The sequence below is a fragment of the Protobothrops mucrosquamatus genome, unplaced genomic scaffold (assembly GCF_001527695.2).
Source record: "Protobothrops mucrosquamatus isolate PMUCROS unplaced genomic scaffold, P.Mucros_1.0 scaffold1739, whole genome shotgun sequence".
Lineage (NCBI taxonomy): Eukaryota > Metazoa > Chordata > Lepidosauria > Squamata > Viperidae > Protobothrops > Protobothrops mucrosquamatus.
Window position 1 is genome coordinate 183,788 of NW_015387885.1, and position 16,184 is coordinate 199,971.

At 38.1% G+C, this 16,184-nt stretch overlaps 1 protein-coding gene across 1 annotated transcript in view; it reads right to left on the reverse strand.

Moving 5' to 3' along the window:
- Nucleotides 1–15,775, reverse strand: part of FOCAD (focadhesin) — a 125,388-nt gene extending 109,613 nt beyond the window's left edge. Inside the window, exons 1-3 of the mRNA XM_015823006.1 lie at nucleotides 15,138–15,775; nucleotides 12,946–13,145; nucleotides 8,452–8,709 (exon numbers count right to left, since the gene is read on the reverse strand). Coding sequence (XP_015678492.1) covers nucleotides 8,452–8,709; nucleotides 12,946–13,145; nucleotides 15,138–15,210 — 531 coding nt within the window. The 5' untranslated portion in view covers nucleotides 15,211–15,775. The remainder of the gene's footprint in view (nucleotides 1–8,451; nucleotides 8,710–12,945; nucleotides 13,146–15,137) is intronic.
- Nucleotides 15,776–16,184: the final 409 nt, after the last annotated feature.

Here is a 16,184-nt window from a genome sequence, read left to right on the forward strand (position 1 = left end):
ACTAAAATATTGGTTTTAATTTGGTTTTATTCGGTGGGGTGTGTGGGTCTGTCTTTGTTTTTTAATAATGTTGTGAGCCGCCCTGAGTCCTTCGGGAGAAGGGCGGGATATAAATTGAAATAATAATAATAATAATAATAATAATAATAATAATAATAATAATAATAATAATAATAATAATAATAATAATAATAATAATGTGACCTTTGATACAACATGTTCACGATACTTTTGTGCCAAGAAGCAGAAAACTCTCAGAGCATAATTTCTGATGGAGAAGCTTGGTTGATGGACAGATTTTAAAAGGCAGACTTTGAAAATTGCATCATATTGCTAGCTATACAATTCCTTTAATATAAGCCAGGCGTGTCAAACTGCCGGCCCGTGAGCCAGACACGTCACAAGGAAACCGCGCCTACCCCATTGCCGGCAATGGGGAAAAAGTTCCAATACGTCGCGCGACGTCACGTGACATCACGAGTTTGACATGTCTGATATAAGCTACTGAAAATGAAAACACTAAGAGTTGTAGGTTGCAAATTACAGGTAGTCCTTAATATAATTGGGACCAGCAACTCTTGTCACTAAGCAACACAGTTATAAAGCGTGATGTCACATGACTGCACAACTTACAATTTCCAGGACTTCTGATTGCCATCTTTAAGCAAACTCTGTATGGTTGTTAAGTGCAACGTCACCTAATTACCATCTGTAACTTTCTACCAGCTTCCTCACTGACTTTGCATATTGGAAACTAGCAGCAAAGGGCACAAATGGGAGTCACGTGACCATGGGGATGCTGGGACTGCCATAATTACAAAGACTAGTTGTAAGTCCCACTTGTTCATTGCCATCATAGCTTCAAATGTTTACAGAACAAGTAGTCACTAAATGAAGATTACCTGTATCTGGAAGAAAGCATTTGCATTTTTAACCAAAATAAATAAAAAGCTAATTATCTATAACTTCCACCCACATAGTTGAACGGGATCCAAAGAGAGCTTAAAGGCCCGGTTAATATTTGAGGAGGTGCAGAAGCACTCACTAATTCACATTTATTAGTTGTTGATCCAAAATAATATTTGGGTATCTGAGGAGCCATCTCTCTCCAATGGGAATAGTCTGCGCCATTCACACCAGTAGAAGAAGCTTACTATGGATCGCATCTGCTAAGGAATTCCAGCAGGCGGGTTGGAGAAGAGTCTTTTCCGCTATGGCCCCACTCCTGTGGAACTTCTACCACTGGACGTAAGAACTGATCCCACTCTTTCAGCCTTCTGGAAGGATATCAAAACTTGGCTTTGTGGGTTGGCCTGGGCCCCTGAGGAGGAGGCTGCTGGAGGGGGCTGTTAGGATAAGAAGACCTCATCCTGGTCCCATCTCTCTGTTGGTTCTGATTTCAGTATAGTTTTATAATCATAATCTATGTAGTTTAAATGTGTTAATATTTTAATTATTTTTACTTATTTTATAACTTATAAGCAGTCACCTTATAGCAGTGGTGGCGAACCTATGGCACGGGTGCCAGAGGTGGCACTCAGAGCCCTCTCTGTGGGCACGCGCACCGTCGCCCCAGTCCTAGGCCTTCAGCTGGGTTTTATAAAACCTTTTCGCTTTAGGCCTCCACCGCCGTGTACAAAAAAAAAAGGTTCAATCAATCAGTCAATTTCAACTTATCACGGGAAAAAAAGACCTTGCAAAGTTGGAATTGATTGATTGAACTTTTTAATCCCACCCAGTCTGCCGTTGCCACCGCAGTCAAGCCCACCCAATGGGCCACACCCATCCAATGGGCCACACCCACCCGGCACCCGACGATGCATAAGTGGGTTTTGGGTTGCAGTTTGGGCACTCGGTCTCTAAAAGGTTCACCATCACTGCCTTATAGGGTAGATGGGCAGCATAAAAATTTAATAAATAAATAAAAATATATCTAAAAGAAAGATTACTCTTTCCTATTTCACAGTTGCAGCACACACACATATCTCTGAAGTCTTATCAAAACGCCTTAGAAGCATTTGAAACAATCTTAAATGGTAAATGATAAATTAAGATTAATGTTTTTTGCATCTTCTATTACACGTTTCCTATAATAATAATAATAATAATAATAATAATAATAATAATAATAATAATAATAATAATAATAATAATAATGATGATAATAATAATAATAGTAAAGTTGGAAGGGACCTTGGAGGTCATCTAGTCCAATCCCCTGCTCAGGCAGAAAACCCTATACCATTTCGGACAAATGGCTGTCCAGTCTCTTCTTAAAAACTTCCAGTGTTGGAGCATTCACCGCTTCTGGAGGCAGGTTGTTCCACTGGTTAATTATTCTCACTGTCAGGAAGTTTCTCCTTAGTTCTAGGTTGCTTCTCTCCTAGTTTCCACCCGTTGCTTCTTGTCCTGCCTTCAGGCGGTTTGGAAAATAGCTTGACTCCCTCTTCTTTATGGCAGCCCCTGAGATATTGGAACACTGCTATCATGTCCCCCCTCGTCCTTCTATTTAGAATGTCTAATTTATTAAAATATTGTGCAAACATCAAACACAATAGACCTCTGCAATTTGACCCCATAGATGAAAATTAAATTGTAGACATTTAAGCAAAATCACAATTCCAAATGTAAATAATTCCAAATGTAAATAATTCCAAATGTAAATAATTTATTGCAAAATAGATAGCTATCATATTGCCTATGTAAATTGCAAAAAACTTGGTTTAAGGATTTTTGTTACTTATATTTCATGTTTATTTGATCACTGTTTTACAGATTATAATGCTTCTTTCAAAAATGCTATATCTGTCTTAAGCTTTCTTCGTGATTTTAGCACATAAACTCTAAATAAATTAGTCTGGCATAACTTTGATTTATCATAATCCATTATTTAATTTCCATTGTACTAAAAGATATTGTGATCCACATGTTAAAGAAAACTACACAAAAACTAAGCTTCTTTTGCTAAGTTAGCCACAAACCTCCCAACAAGCCAAATACCCAAAGATTTAAAAAATGCTTTTTTCTAGCACTCATTGTGGTTGATCTAGGGTTAATCCATATCCTCATCCATAACTATGCAAATAATTTACAGCAGACTGCCATTGGCAACACCCTCTGTGGTTCTAACCTTCTTCCGTTTCTCTATTCTATACTAAAAACATAATAAATAAAAAATCAGCAGAAAATCTTGAACAAAGACAATCCAGGCCATTTGAGGTTGAAAAGAAATTCCCAAGCTCCCCATTTCTTGTAAAGTAGTTCCCATTTATCTGTTCTGAATTAATATGATAAAAGCATGCTGAACAAACCATCCACGGACATCTGTTCCCACAGAGCTGCAAACTGTAAAGCAGAATTCCTCTCTTATCATTCTTTTTTGCATTTTGTATGCATTTTTTAAAAAAAACAAGACACCCAAGGAAATTAAATACAGTGGATCAGCTGTAGTATATCCAAAACATAAGATTTTTCTCTCACTATTTTATTGTTAACCTTTGCAACTCTTTGGACTTTATGATACTTAAACAACCACTTAATAGGTACTTTTCTGCACGTTTTAATAATTTTTTACAGTGAGAAAGAAGTATAGTAAGTATTTGAATGTACCCCAAAGGGTTTAACATTAATAGAATACAATTACTGAATGTTTCATAGTTATTAATGAATTGTATTCTTCATTGTTGCAAAGCTTATTTCTTGTAATTCAATGGTTCAGCTCTCTTTGCATTTTAACACTATGTCACCCTCCTTAATGCTTCCAATATACCCAAGGTTAATAGAAAATAGAAAAGTCCATGAGTATTTTCCTATATGTGTCGATTAGCCTGTTAAGGTTTCATACACAAAAGCCTCTGTAGATGAAATTAATAATCACTAACTTCCCATTTGATTATCTGCTGCTTTTGTTCTTCATATATATTTAATAACAAACATTTTTAAAAGCTAAAAATATATTGGATGATAATGGTTCAAAGTATCTTTTCTGCCAGGAAACACAAGAATACCGGTTAACTTTCAGGTAAATATTCACTTAGTGTTTCTTCAGTGACTGTTTGAAGTGGTGAACATACAGTTATTTAACCTGGCACCCAAAGTTACAGCCATTGCAGACCCTCTGCAGTCATGTGATCAAACTTTAGGCAGTTGGCAGCCCACTGCACTTACAACTGATCATACATGAAGACTTCCAAAGCCTCGCGAGAAGGCCACACACCACTTGGAACATACAACCTTAGGAAAAAGGCCTCGCATAGCCTGCAGCTGCAGTGGGATGGCCGAGTCAGCTGGGGCTTAGCACTGGGGCATCTGGCCATGGTGGGGGAACTGAATGGCTTGGATCGGGGCCTAAAGACCAGATGGCATTCAGTGAATGACAGTAATAAGAACTGTCAATGACAGAATAACAGAGTTGGAAGGGACCTTGGACGTCTTCTAGTCCAACCCCTTGCTCAAGAAAGAAACCCTATAGCAGGGGTCCCCAGCTTGTGGGCCACGGCCATTTACCAGTCCATCCTATTCGCAACTGGACCGCGTGGGTGGGTGGGTGGTTGGTGCGAGCACATGTGCGCGCACAGTCCCACTCACACGAGCATCACAAGCACTTGAGGCCTCACTCATGCAAGCGCCCAGGGCCTCACTTGTGCAAGTGTCATGGATCCTCTCGGCCTCACTCATGTGAGCAACGGGTGCTTGTGCATGCGCACATGCTTGCCCCTCCCACAAAACCATCCCCTCTTCCCCCCTCCCCCCTCCAGTCTTGGATCACCTTCTGTCAAGATTGCCATTGCTGAGTAATGTAGTTATGTAACATCATACTTTAAACTATATCGCTTAGTAATGAAATCCTGGTCCAAGTTACTGTTATTAACTGAGGACTACCTGTAGGTACCAAAGGGAGCAGGAGGTACCAAACAGGAGGATTCTTCTACCTGCAATGGAAACAAGAGCTTGTTGACAGTAATACCTGGCAACAATATCTGACTACACAGCTGACCCAAAAATTGCTAAGGGAAAGAAACTTTGAACAGAGATGGAAGACTGTACAGATAGTCTTCAGTTAACAATGGTAATTCCAGCAGTTCCTGTTGCCATTGTTAACCAAGGATTCTGGGTCACTAAGTGAGGACTTGCTTGCAACTTCATGCCAGCTCCCAGCAAGCAAAATCAACTAGGAATCCAATATGAGGTAATAAGTCCTGGACAGCTTGTGGGGCACTGCAACAGTCATAACTTCAAGGATTAGATTAAGTACTATTCATTTAGCATCCTCGTAATTTTAATCAGTCACTGAATGATCATTAACAAAGGACTACCTGTATGTTGCCAACATCTGAATTGTTATAACCAATGTGCAGTTTTTTATGAAAAAATGAGAATTTTGGATTGATTCCTATTTAACTAAAATGTTCATGTAAACTTAACAATAAGGACTAGCTCTTAAAGCATTTTATACTCCCTCTCTCCAGGAAATAAAAATGAAAGCATGAGTAAAACTGGAATTACGTATAGTTTGTAGAGAAGTGTAATAAAGTTAGAAAAAGGAAACGCCACTCAAAGTGCTCAGAATAAACATGCCGATAAGAAATACTTTTCAATAGATAATTTCCATCACAAATTTCCCAGACTTGACTGAATACGTTGGGATTATAGCTCCCTGAATTCCCATCCAGAATGGCTACTCGGGAATTTGGGGAGTTTCAGTCCTAATGCAAGTGAAAGGCATCAGGTTGGGGAAAGCTGCCTTAATGAAAAACACAATGCAACTAATCTAGCTTTTTTTTTAAATCTTTATCCATCTCATAGCCAGTTATGCATTCATAATGTGCTATCTTGTGTCTTTTGATTATGAAAAACAAACATGGCAAATGGGAGCAAGGAAATCAGATAGATAGGCAAGTGTGAAGAATTCACCAGGTAAAGCAATCTAAGTCTAGTCTAGGTAGTTTAGTGCGTCCCAGAACTTTTGGCTTCCAATTTCATGCATGAGCAGCCACATCAGACTATGAAAGTTGTAGTCCAAAACATTCAAAGGTTATTAAATTGCGCCCAGTCACTCAGTATCTAGTCATCTCATGACTGGACTATTGTAATGTGCTCCACAAGGGGCTACCCTTGATGATCATTTGGAAGCTGCAGCTGCTGCAAAGTGTTGCACTCTGGGTAGTTTTGGGGCCCCCAAGAATGGCCCTTGTAACATCACTGTTCCGCGAGCTGCATTGGTTACCAATCTGCTTCCGTGTGCAATTCCAGGTGTTGGTGATCACTTTTAAACCTCTTCATGGCATGGGTCCAGGTTACTTGAGGGACTCTCTCAGCCCACTGGGATTGGGCCATACCACTCGTGCCGGCAGAAAAGGCATGCTGCAGATCCCATCAGCCCAAGTATTCCGGCTAGCGGAGTCCAGGAGGAGAGCCTTCTCTGCTCTTGCTCCTGCATCTTGCCCCCCCCCCAATCTGAGGCCCCAACCCTCCTATCTTTTCGCAAGAGCCTAAAGACGTGGCTGTGCCAGTTGGCTTGGGGTCCCAGTGGGGGATCCGTGCAATGGAGGAGGTTGGCTGAGTTATAACAGATCCCACCTCCCCCCCCACTCTACCCTTGCCCTCCCCATATGTCTTTTTTAAATGTTTTATTGATTTTCTAATTTTACATTTAAGTATTTGAAAAGCAACGTGGCGGCTGAATTAATCAATAATTCAATAACATACAAGTAATCTTTTAGTACCAGTCTCAAACTACCACATTAAATATTTCCTCTCTTTTCCCCTTAGTATTTACTGCCTTTGAATATATTCTATTTCTCACCATCTTACATAATCTAATTAATAATACAAAATAACATTCTTATTTTCTATTAATTTCCAAATGTCTTAAATTTAGTAACCAAAATTTCTCTTGTTTCAACATCAAATCCTTCCTCTCTTTTTCTCTTAATGTCTGCTATCTCATATTTAAGCTAGTACAGTTCTTATCATATCAGCTAAGTAAAAACATGTTAATTACATTTATCAATATATTTTTAGTTTATATATACTGTATCTTAATTACTTTTACATTCAACCTTTATAAACAAATCTGGCTGACAATCTGAACTGGGGCTTATTTTGGGGGTGGGGATTATATTACGAGCGTCCTGAAAAATCATGCTGGGTCTTATTTTCCGGAGAAACACGGTAGTTCATTACCATTAAGTGAAATTCTTTTAAGATCAGGAGTCATGGGAGCTTGATCCACAGATTTCTTCCTCTCTTTTTTCTACATTTTTCAGTTTTATCTTATTGACGCATAAAATGATTAAGATGTGAAAGAAATTGGTAAATGTTTAGAAAAATCCCAAATCAAGTTGCCTCAATAGGCAAAATTAGTTTTCTGAAATCCATGGAAGTTGAAAAATGACAAATAAAGTGTGTAAGAGTCAGAAGAAATAGAAACTGATGAACGAATACCTCAGAGGAAGATAAATTAGACTGATTAGATTTCGTTTCATTGGCAAAACTTGTGTTTTAAGACTTGATTTCATCTGTTTCTTCTTAGATTTTTTTTATCCTGCATTATGTATTATGTATATATTATGTCCAGAACATATGTTTCTTTGTTTTATTACAATGTCTCCTTTTTTTGAACCTCATCTTTTTTGGTGAGGCACCCGGTCTACCAAATATAAATCAGTCTGTTCTGCGTTTCACTGCAATCTAGGAGTATGTTTTGCAGGCAGACGTCACATACTGTGAACACTATAAATTCAAAATTTGTGGCTGACAAAGAGTTAGTGGGAGACTAGTATAGCTATTTCAGGCTCATTAGCCCTCATCAGCTAGTCACTCCCTACAGGGATTCGAACCTGGGCAGCTTGCATGTTAGGCAGCTGTATTACCCTTTTGAGCCACAGGTTCCCCCTTACTCCTATCAGCAGAAACCAGGGAGGATGGACATGCTATATTTGCAATTTTTCTAGCAATTTTACAAACAACTATGTTTTGCATAACATCTGTTGTATATATTTATTTCTTTTTTCTTGAAAAAACAATCAGGGATTCTCACTGCTTCAAAATTTACGGGCATTTTATGTCTCAAAACAACATCAGTGCCAGAGGTTGCCATTTTAAGATACCCACTTAGAAACTTGTTTCTGTTTCTTGTTTAACCTGTTTTTCCTCTTCAAAGTTGAAAGCAGTGCTAAGAGTTAGAAAATGGAACAGAAAACCTCCACATAGCTTCACTCCTGTCCCATATTGGTGTGCAGGTTGTGTATAAAGGGAAAAAGCAAGTGACTGGAAAATGGGCCCATACAGAAATAGGGAGCAAAAGGAAAAAGAGATTTAAAAGAGGAGCTGGGAAGAAAATGTAACAAAAAGGTGATATGCAAAAAGCCAAAAGTCATAGAGGTAAGAAGCTCAGACTGATTTTGAGACATCATTTGGATATTAAGTGTTATCAAAAATCAATCTTACCTGAGATGAATCCACTTTTGCAATTTCTATGGTAGCATCCAGCACACTATGAAGATTATCCCCGTTCTCTTGAATGAGGAGATAAGCTACCAGGAGAACGACATGGACAGAGACTTGTGTTGCAATAGGAAGCATTGATTTAACAGAAGACAACCAGTCAGACATGGAGGTCTTGTCTCTCAAAAGCCAAAGGAGTTGCCAAGTGACATGCAATGAACCATAGATACTATTTATGGGGAAGAAGTAATCCCAAGAGACCTGTGGGAAATGAAAAGGGCTATTATAACAATGAAACTGCTTTCCTTCATGATGCCAAAGATGAATATTTTATTCGACTTGCAAATATATATTAAAAACATGATTCCCACAACTCGCAGCCTGTATGGACAAGGAAAATATTGGCTGGGAATTGTGGAAATTTTGGACTGGCAAGTTGGGGAAAGCTGGCCTGTGCAAAGATCAATTACATTATCTTATTGCTGTTAAAGAGTTTTTTTCATTCAAATTAATCACCAACATCACTGTTGTCAATTATGGCTTCCTCTCCTAAACTAAACCTACGATTATATTTATATTACGTATTCTCTTAAACTTCCCAAATGTCAATCACTATAAAGGAATTGCTAGAGTTCTATTACTGGAGAGCATGCTTAAAGCCCCAAGCAATTATGAATTATTGGCATACTAAAATTAGCTGGAGCTCCTTAACATACAAAGGGATTCTTGCCTACTTCTTTAAGTAGGTTCCCCAAACTTACTTTGCCACCCCAAATGGACCAAAGCATTTCTGACACTTAAGGCATATCACGTATGACTATATCATTATAGGCTTAATATGAAGAGGGTGACATGTTTTGGAAGCTCTCCAACCCATTCAGATGAACTGCTGGACTAACCGAGAGGAAATATGATTTAGCCCCAGATGGACTTGGTTTTATTTGGGACTCATTAATTCTAGTCACCAATTAACTCTTCCATTTTGTATGAATTATTTACTTTGAAGTTAGCTGACAGTATCAGGAAAAAGGAAAATGTCCTAGAGAAGCTTTATAGGCCTCTACAAACCACCTACAAATCTGACTTCCTCCATTAACTTTGCTTGTCAGAAGCTGGCTGAGAAGTTACAAATGGTGATCAGATGACCCTGGGACAGTGTTACTGTCATAAATACATGCTAGTTGCCAAGCACCCGAATTTTGATCACATGACCATGGGGATGCTGCAATGATTGTAAGCGTGAAAACGGGTGATAAGTCACTTTTTTTTTCAGTGCCGTTGTAATTTTGAACGGTCACTTAACAAATATTTGTAAGTCTAGGATTACCTGTAGAAACATGTACCCAAGATGTGTTGCATGTGGTTGGAGAATGGAATGCCATTGTTGGAAACAGTAAGAAAATGAAATTGTAATGTACAGCCTAGGTTTCTTCATTGCTAATTAGGTCTTCAAACAACCCAAAAAACACCAATATGCATAAACATTATGAAATGGAATACATGCAGATCAAATTGACCAAATTAGTGGTATAATAATAAAAACATGGCAAGGACAGGGGCTGACTGAAGAAGAGTTCAAGGACTACTCTTGTCTGAGCTCAGAGTCAAGCTCAAATAGAAAACAAAGCCAACCAATTTCCACTATATGGTCATGAGCATATACACCATTTTCAAGGAGAAGATCAAAAACTGCTTTGAAGTCTTGAATCCCACTGATATGAAACCAAAGGAACTGTGGAATGAAATCAAAGAAATTTTAAGCATGAACATGAAAACAGACCGCCAAAAATCTAGAAATAGAAAGAAGCAACCTGATATCAGAACAAAGAGTGGAAAAAGCCAAGAAGAGAAAAAAAAGGCAAAGGCAAAAATATCAGGAAATAATCTATCAGAGAATTTCAGACAAGTATTAGAAAAGACAATAAGCAGGATTACAAGTACATCTGTAAAGACAATGAAGATGGAAATAGACACAGAAAAATTAAAAAAAAGTTTTCCAAATGATCTCCAAACTCAAAAGGAGTTTGGTATGCTAAAGGATGTCAATGTCAGATATTAATTGATTCAAAGAACATCAAACAAAGATGGAAGGAGTATATATTAAAATTCTATACAGCAAAGATGTCAATATCCAAGATAACTTGGAAAATATTCTCTATTCATAAGAATCTTCAGTACTAGAAGATAAAATTAGGTCTGTTATTACTAAATCAGAAATCAATAGGAACTGATGGAATATCTACAGAACTATGGCAAGTTAACAGAATGCTATGCCAATTCTGAGGTGTGGCTTGGTAACATATACAAGAAACCAGAAGTTGCCTTTAAGCTTACATGTTTATTCAGCTGAACAAAGGAAAGGAAGCCCCAAATAACAAGCCCTAAATAACAAGAAATGTTCATATTTATACCCTTTTTATGACATACTTAATACACCCAGCAAGGCAGGCACACAACAGATAAAGAAGTCACCCAGCAAAGCTGGCACACTATAGATAATAGAATAAGAAATAGCTAAAGATGTTCCTGGTACTTTTGGGTAGTTCCCTAAGGACACTGGGTGTTCCCTGGTATCTTAGGACATTGGGTGCTCCCCTTTGGGTGACCATCTATGGCCCTGCAGGCAGCCAGAGATAATGGGGCCCTTCTACGCTTTCTCCAGATTCCTGGTCAACAAGAAGAAGAATCAATAAAAGTCCTAACCAAATAATGCCAGCAAATCTTGAGAATAGCACAGTTGCAAACAGATTGGGAGAATCCAATTTGTATACCAAATTTGTATAAGAAAGAAGAATTAAATTTCTGACCACGTACTTTCACGTTAGCTAAATAATGCTTAGTATCATCCAATGCAGTTTGGAATCCTATGTATTCAAGCGGTTTTAAAAAAAGATTGCGAGGCAAGAACCATTATTACACTGAATAATTGAAAAAGCCCAAGAATACCAAAATTATTTAATTATGCTTCACTGATTATGCAAAAACGTGCAGTTATGTTGGCCATATCAAGCTATAGAAAAATAATACTTTTCTGGATTGTTGGACATCCTCTTGTGAATTGCTAAATGCCTACTGTTTTTTTTAATTAAAATTTTTATTAATTTCAAAATAACCCCTCCCATACAAATATAAACATCCATTAATACAACTTCAATATTATTGATTTTAGCCTTCAAACATAGACATACATAAAACAGCCCGGCAGCACCCCCTCCCCGCGCCCACCCTCTTTTCTCCTCCAACCTTTCTACACATCCCTCCTCCTTCCCTCTCCTCCTACGGACACGGTTTAGAGCGCTAGCTGAGCGTCAGCTCGGCAGCACCCCCTCCCCGCATCCACCCTCTACTCTACCTACTTCCCTCTCTCTTCTCCTCTCCTCCCTTTGGAAACAGTTTGGGGCTGCTAACCGAGCTAGAACAGCCCGGCAACAGCCCCTCCCCGCTCCCACCCTTTTCTCCTCCAACCTCCCTATACATCCTCCCTCCTTCCCTTTCCTCTTCCTACGGACACGGTTTAGGGCGCTAGCCGAGCATCCGCTCGGCAGCACCCCCTCCCCGCATCCACCCCTTTTCTACCACCTACCTACTTCCTTCCTCTCTCTTCTCCTCTTCCTCTCCCTCCCTTTGGGCACGGTTTGGAGGTGCTAACCGAGCACCTTCTATATTTCTCCATACATCAGTACTCCTAATTTACTACTTTACTACATAATACTCATAATAATTTCATTTCTCTACCCTCCCTCTAACCCCCTCCCCCCCCGGACTTCCCAGAATTGTTTACAGGGTTAAACACGCACCTTCCCAAGTCTAAATATTACTACCCAAATATAAAGCAATCAAATATAAACATACTTTAACTCAAATAAAAAATCAAATATAAGCATACATACATATAACCTCTAAACATATATTCCATCCATCTTCCCTAAACCCAAATGTAGGCTAAATGCCTACTGTTATACAAAAAGAGCACTGGACTTAACATGATCTATCAAGGATCTGGGTCTTATACGTTAGGTCAGGCATGTCCAAGCCATGGCCCACAAGATGCGGCTCCACAAGATTGCATAACAAATATTAAAAATACACAGGAACTTTGTTATTTATATACATTAACTATATATTATATATATTGTGTATGACCCAAGACTCAAATGCAGCCCAGGCAAGCCAAAGGTTAGACACCCATGCTTTAGGTACCTAACAGCCCTACCACATTAACCAAAAGGCCTACTCAAACCAAGATTCTACATAAAGGCCAATCCAATGTCTTTAAGAGGCCATAAACATGATATGAGCTAACAATTACTATACATGCTTATTTATATTGCCCCTTCATAATCTGACCGATTCTCTCCTAATATTCTTTCCTCATACTTCTGTACCTATTTTAATATTTTACATTGTTATGTTTGAAGTAGAGTTGAAAGTTGAAAATATTATATAACTATTATTTCCCCAAAGCTGGAAAATTTAAAGTAAGCATGAAAACTTCACCAAGTGCTGCTCTTTCAGCTCTTCCTGCTGTACAATCTCTAGAAGATTAATGGCTAATTGCTGCCTAGCCGTGCTATCATTCTCCTCAGTCATGTTGTCCTGAACAGCTGTGGATGATAGTATTTGCAATGCAGGCATCACTAAGATGACAGCCATCAATGGAGTCATCTTGATTTCCGAACCTGACAGAAGCTTGATGGCTATAAAAACAAGAGAACATTTGTATTAAGAATTTTATAACTCAGAACCATCTAATACAATAGTGAAAAATAGTAGAATACAGATACAATCTCCCCTTTAGAACAGAAGGGTATTCAAAATCTTGGAGCAGCCAACACGCCTAGGGAATCATAATAAAGTGGCTGCATTCACATTTACATTCAAAGTTCCTTCGGTAGACAAATACCCTTTAATTCTGAGATAATTTTACAAATCTGCCTCATTCAGGAAATCTCAACTCCCACAATACTAAATATAAATTTACTACGGAATCAATGAAGAAATAGGAATCTGAGATTCCTGGGTTCCATGGTGACAAACTGAGTTTATAATCTTGATACCTTCCAAGGACAAGGGACCAAGAAAGGAGAATATTTGTAGCTCAGAGTTGAAACGAGAAGTCCTTGGTGCTTTCTGACCTTGGCTATTTTCTTATTTTATTAAGTTTCTTCATTGTTTGTTAGCCAAACTAGATAACAACATCAGCACGCACACTGATGATGTTACCTAGTTTGGGTAATGAAACGTCTTCAAGAAAACAACCAAACTCAGAGAGCACCAAGGACGAGGTAGTATTTCAGCATATTTTCATTGCCTTTAGTAAGCACTTTTAACTGTTAAGTGGAAAATCCTTTATCTTGCTACATTTATCAACATCTAGTACCTGTAACCTAACCACAAAGACATAATAAACAAGAATTGGACAATTTTTCCAAGGGAAAACAGCTTCTTAAGTGAGCTGCAGAACAACAGAAAGCTTTGGTTTCTGCTAAATTTAAATAAGATAAAGTAACCGAGGGGGGAAAAAACCTATATTGAGTTGCTTACTGCCCTACTGCTATGAAATGTTTAAGATGTACAGTTATGGGATCACATCCAGCATTTATCTTAGCTAGTGGGATTTTTGGAATGAAATAAAAAAGGAGTTAATGATTTTTCCAGATCTGACTCCACAAACAGTTCAGAAGCAGATGTTATTCAGAAAAGACCATTGGGCAGCAAATCAAAAAGAAATTAAATCTTTTTTTTCCTTTTTCCAGCAATTTGTCACAGATGCTCCAGAGCAGTTTATTGTGTTGAGATCATTTGAAGAAATGTAGTAGCAGCTTTTTTTAATGCTCTTTTTTTTTTCTTTTTACATTTTCAGAGGGAGATGAAGCATTTTGGATTTGGGCCAGCAACTGGGAAGAGGGAAAGTTCTCTCTTCAGTACATCTTATCTGGAAATCCATTAATATTTTCTTTTTTCAGTTTTCTCGTGTTTTTTTTCTTTTTCTTTTAGTTCTTTAACAGTCTTTATTATTGTATTAAATGTTCATTATGATTTTATTTAAATACTAATGGAAAAATGTTGAGAGTGACTCTGGTATGTGGATTACATAAATTATTAATCTGACTGTCCATCCTTCACAATCTGGTTTCATCAATGGATGACAACCCTTGAATAATATTGGATTACTAATTGGTACCTTAAATATACATCAGAAAAATTAAATCAGCATGATGTGTAGCTGGAAAAGTCTTTGAGATGACACAGAGGAAATTTCTGGAGTACTTTTTGGCTGATAAATGTGACAAATGTCTGTTATTAAATGGATAAACATTTTTATTCTAATTTTGATTAGGATTATTGTAAATGAAATTACTTTCTCATCTATCAAGATATTTCATGGAACACATGAGTAATGTTCTGTATTTCCCCTTGCTTAATTTGACATTTAAATCATTGACATGGTTCTCAGGTAACTGAAAACATTCTGGGCATAAAAATAGCTGAACAAATATATGTTTATGACATATAATCTCCTACTAATCTTTATGAACAACAAATTTAATCTACTACAGTTGCCAACAAGACCAACAAAGGATACTTTCTAATAATCTGAAATTATTAAGAGATTGCTCCCTCCCAGAAAGATAAAGAAAGCAAGTACTTTTTCAGGGAATTATTGCAATTTTACAACGAAGTCTTACCTAGATTTAAAATAGGCTTTTGCTGATTAGCTGGAATCTGCAGCAGGAGCACACCCAATCCAATGATGGTCATCTGAAATGGAAAACCCTAAAAAACCAAGATACACAATCAAGTTTGATTTTCTTTCCAAGTATAATATACAACAGTCTATGGAAATAAACATCCTAAGCAAATTTTACACTTGGGTTTTTTAAAAAAAAAAATCAAATGAAGCATATTTCTTCCGCCTTAATATGTAAAATAAATAACTCTTAAGGTCCTTCTGACTTTACAGTACTTGGTGCTGGTAACATAGCTACTTCCCATGTTTCCATTTCCTCAGCAGAAAGGCAACAGTGTCATAATATAAGAGCCCGTGACTGACTCTGACTCCTCTCAAGAGAGCTAGTGCATACTAACTGGTGTTTAAACATATTGCTTGAATAAGTGTAGATATACATGAAAAAAAGCCAGTCAGATTTCCTTTCTCTGGTCTTGGACTGCAACAAAAACTTTCTTTCATTCTTATTACAGAAGAAAAAACAAAGCCAAAAAGTCTATGTTCAGAGAGACATATATATAATAGTATAGCTGTTCCATTTTCTGAGGTTAGAGTAATGTAAATACATAGGTGCTCACTTGTCAAAAAGGCTAAGGTTCTTTGAAAGTCAACTAGGTACGGTATTTGCAAGACCGCCTCCTACCAAATATCTCCCTTCGACCAGTCCGCTCCCACAGAGAGGGCCTCCTTAGGGTGCCGTCGGCCAGTCAATGCCGGCTGGCGACCCCCAGGGAGAGAACCTTCTCTGTGGCAGCTCCTGCCCTCTGGAATGACCTACCCCCGACCTACATACAACTACGGACCTGCGCCTCTTCCGCCGAGCCTTGAAAACCCATCTATTCCATGCGGCCGGCCTGGCGTAGTTTTGATTGGGCTTTGTTAGGGGTTTTATATGGGGTATTTTAGAGCAGGCTTTTTATTCAATATTTATTGTGATTTTTATTATTGCCTGTTCACCGCCCTGAGTCCCGTAAGGGAGATAGGGCGGTATATAAATTTAAATAAT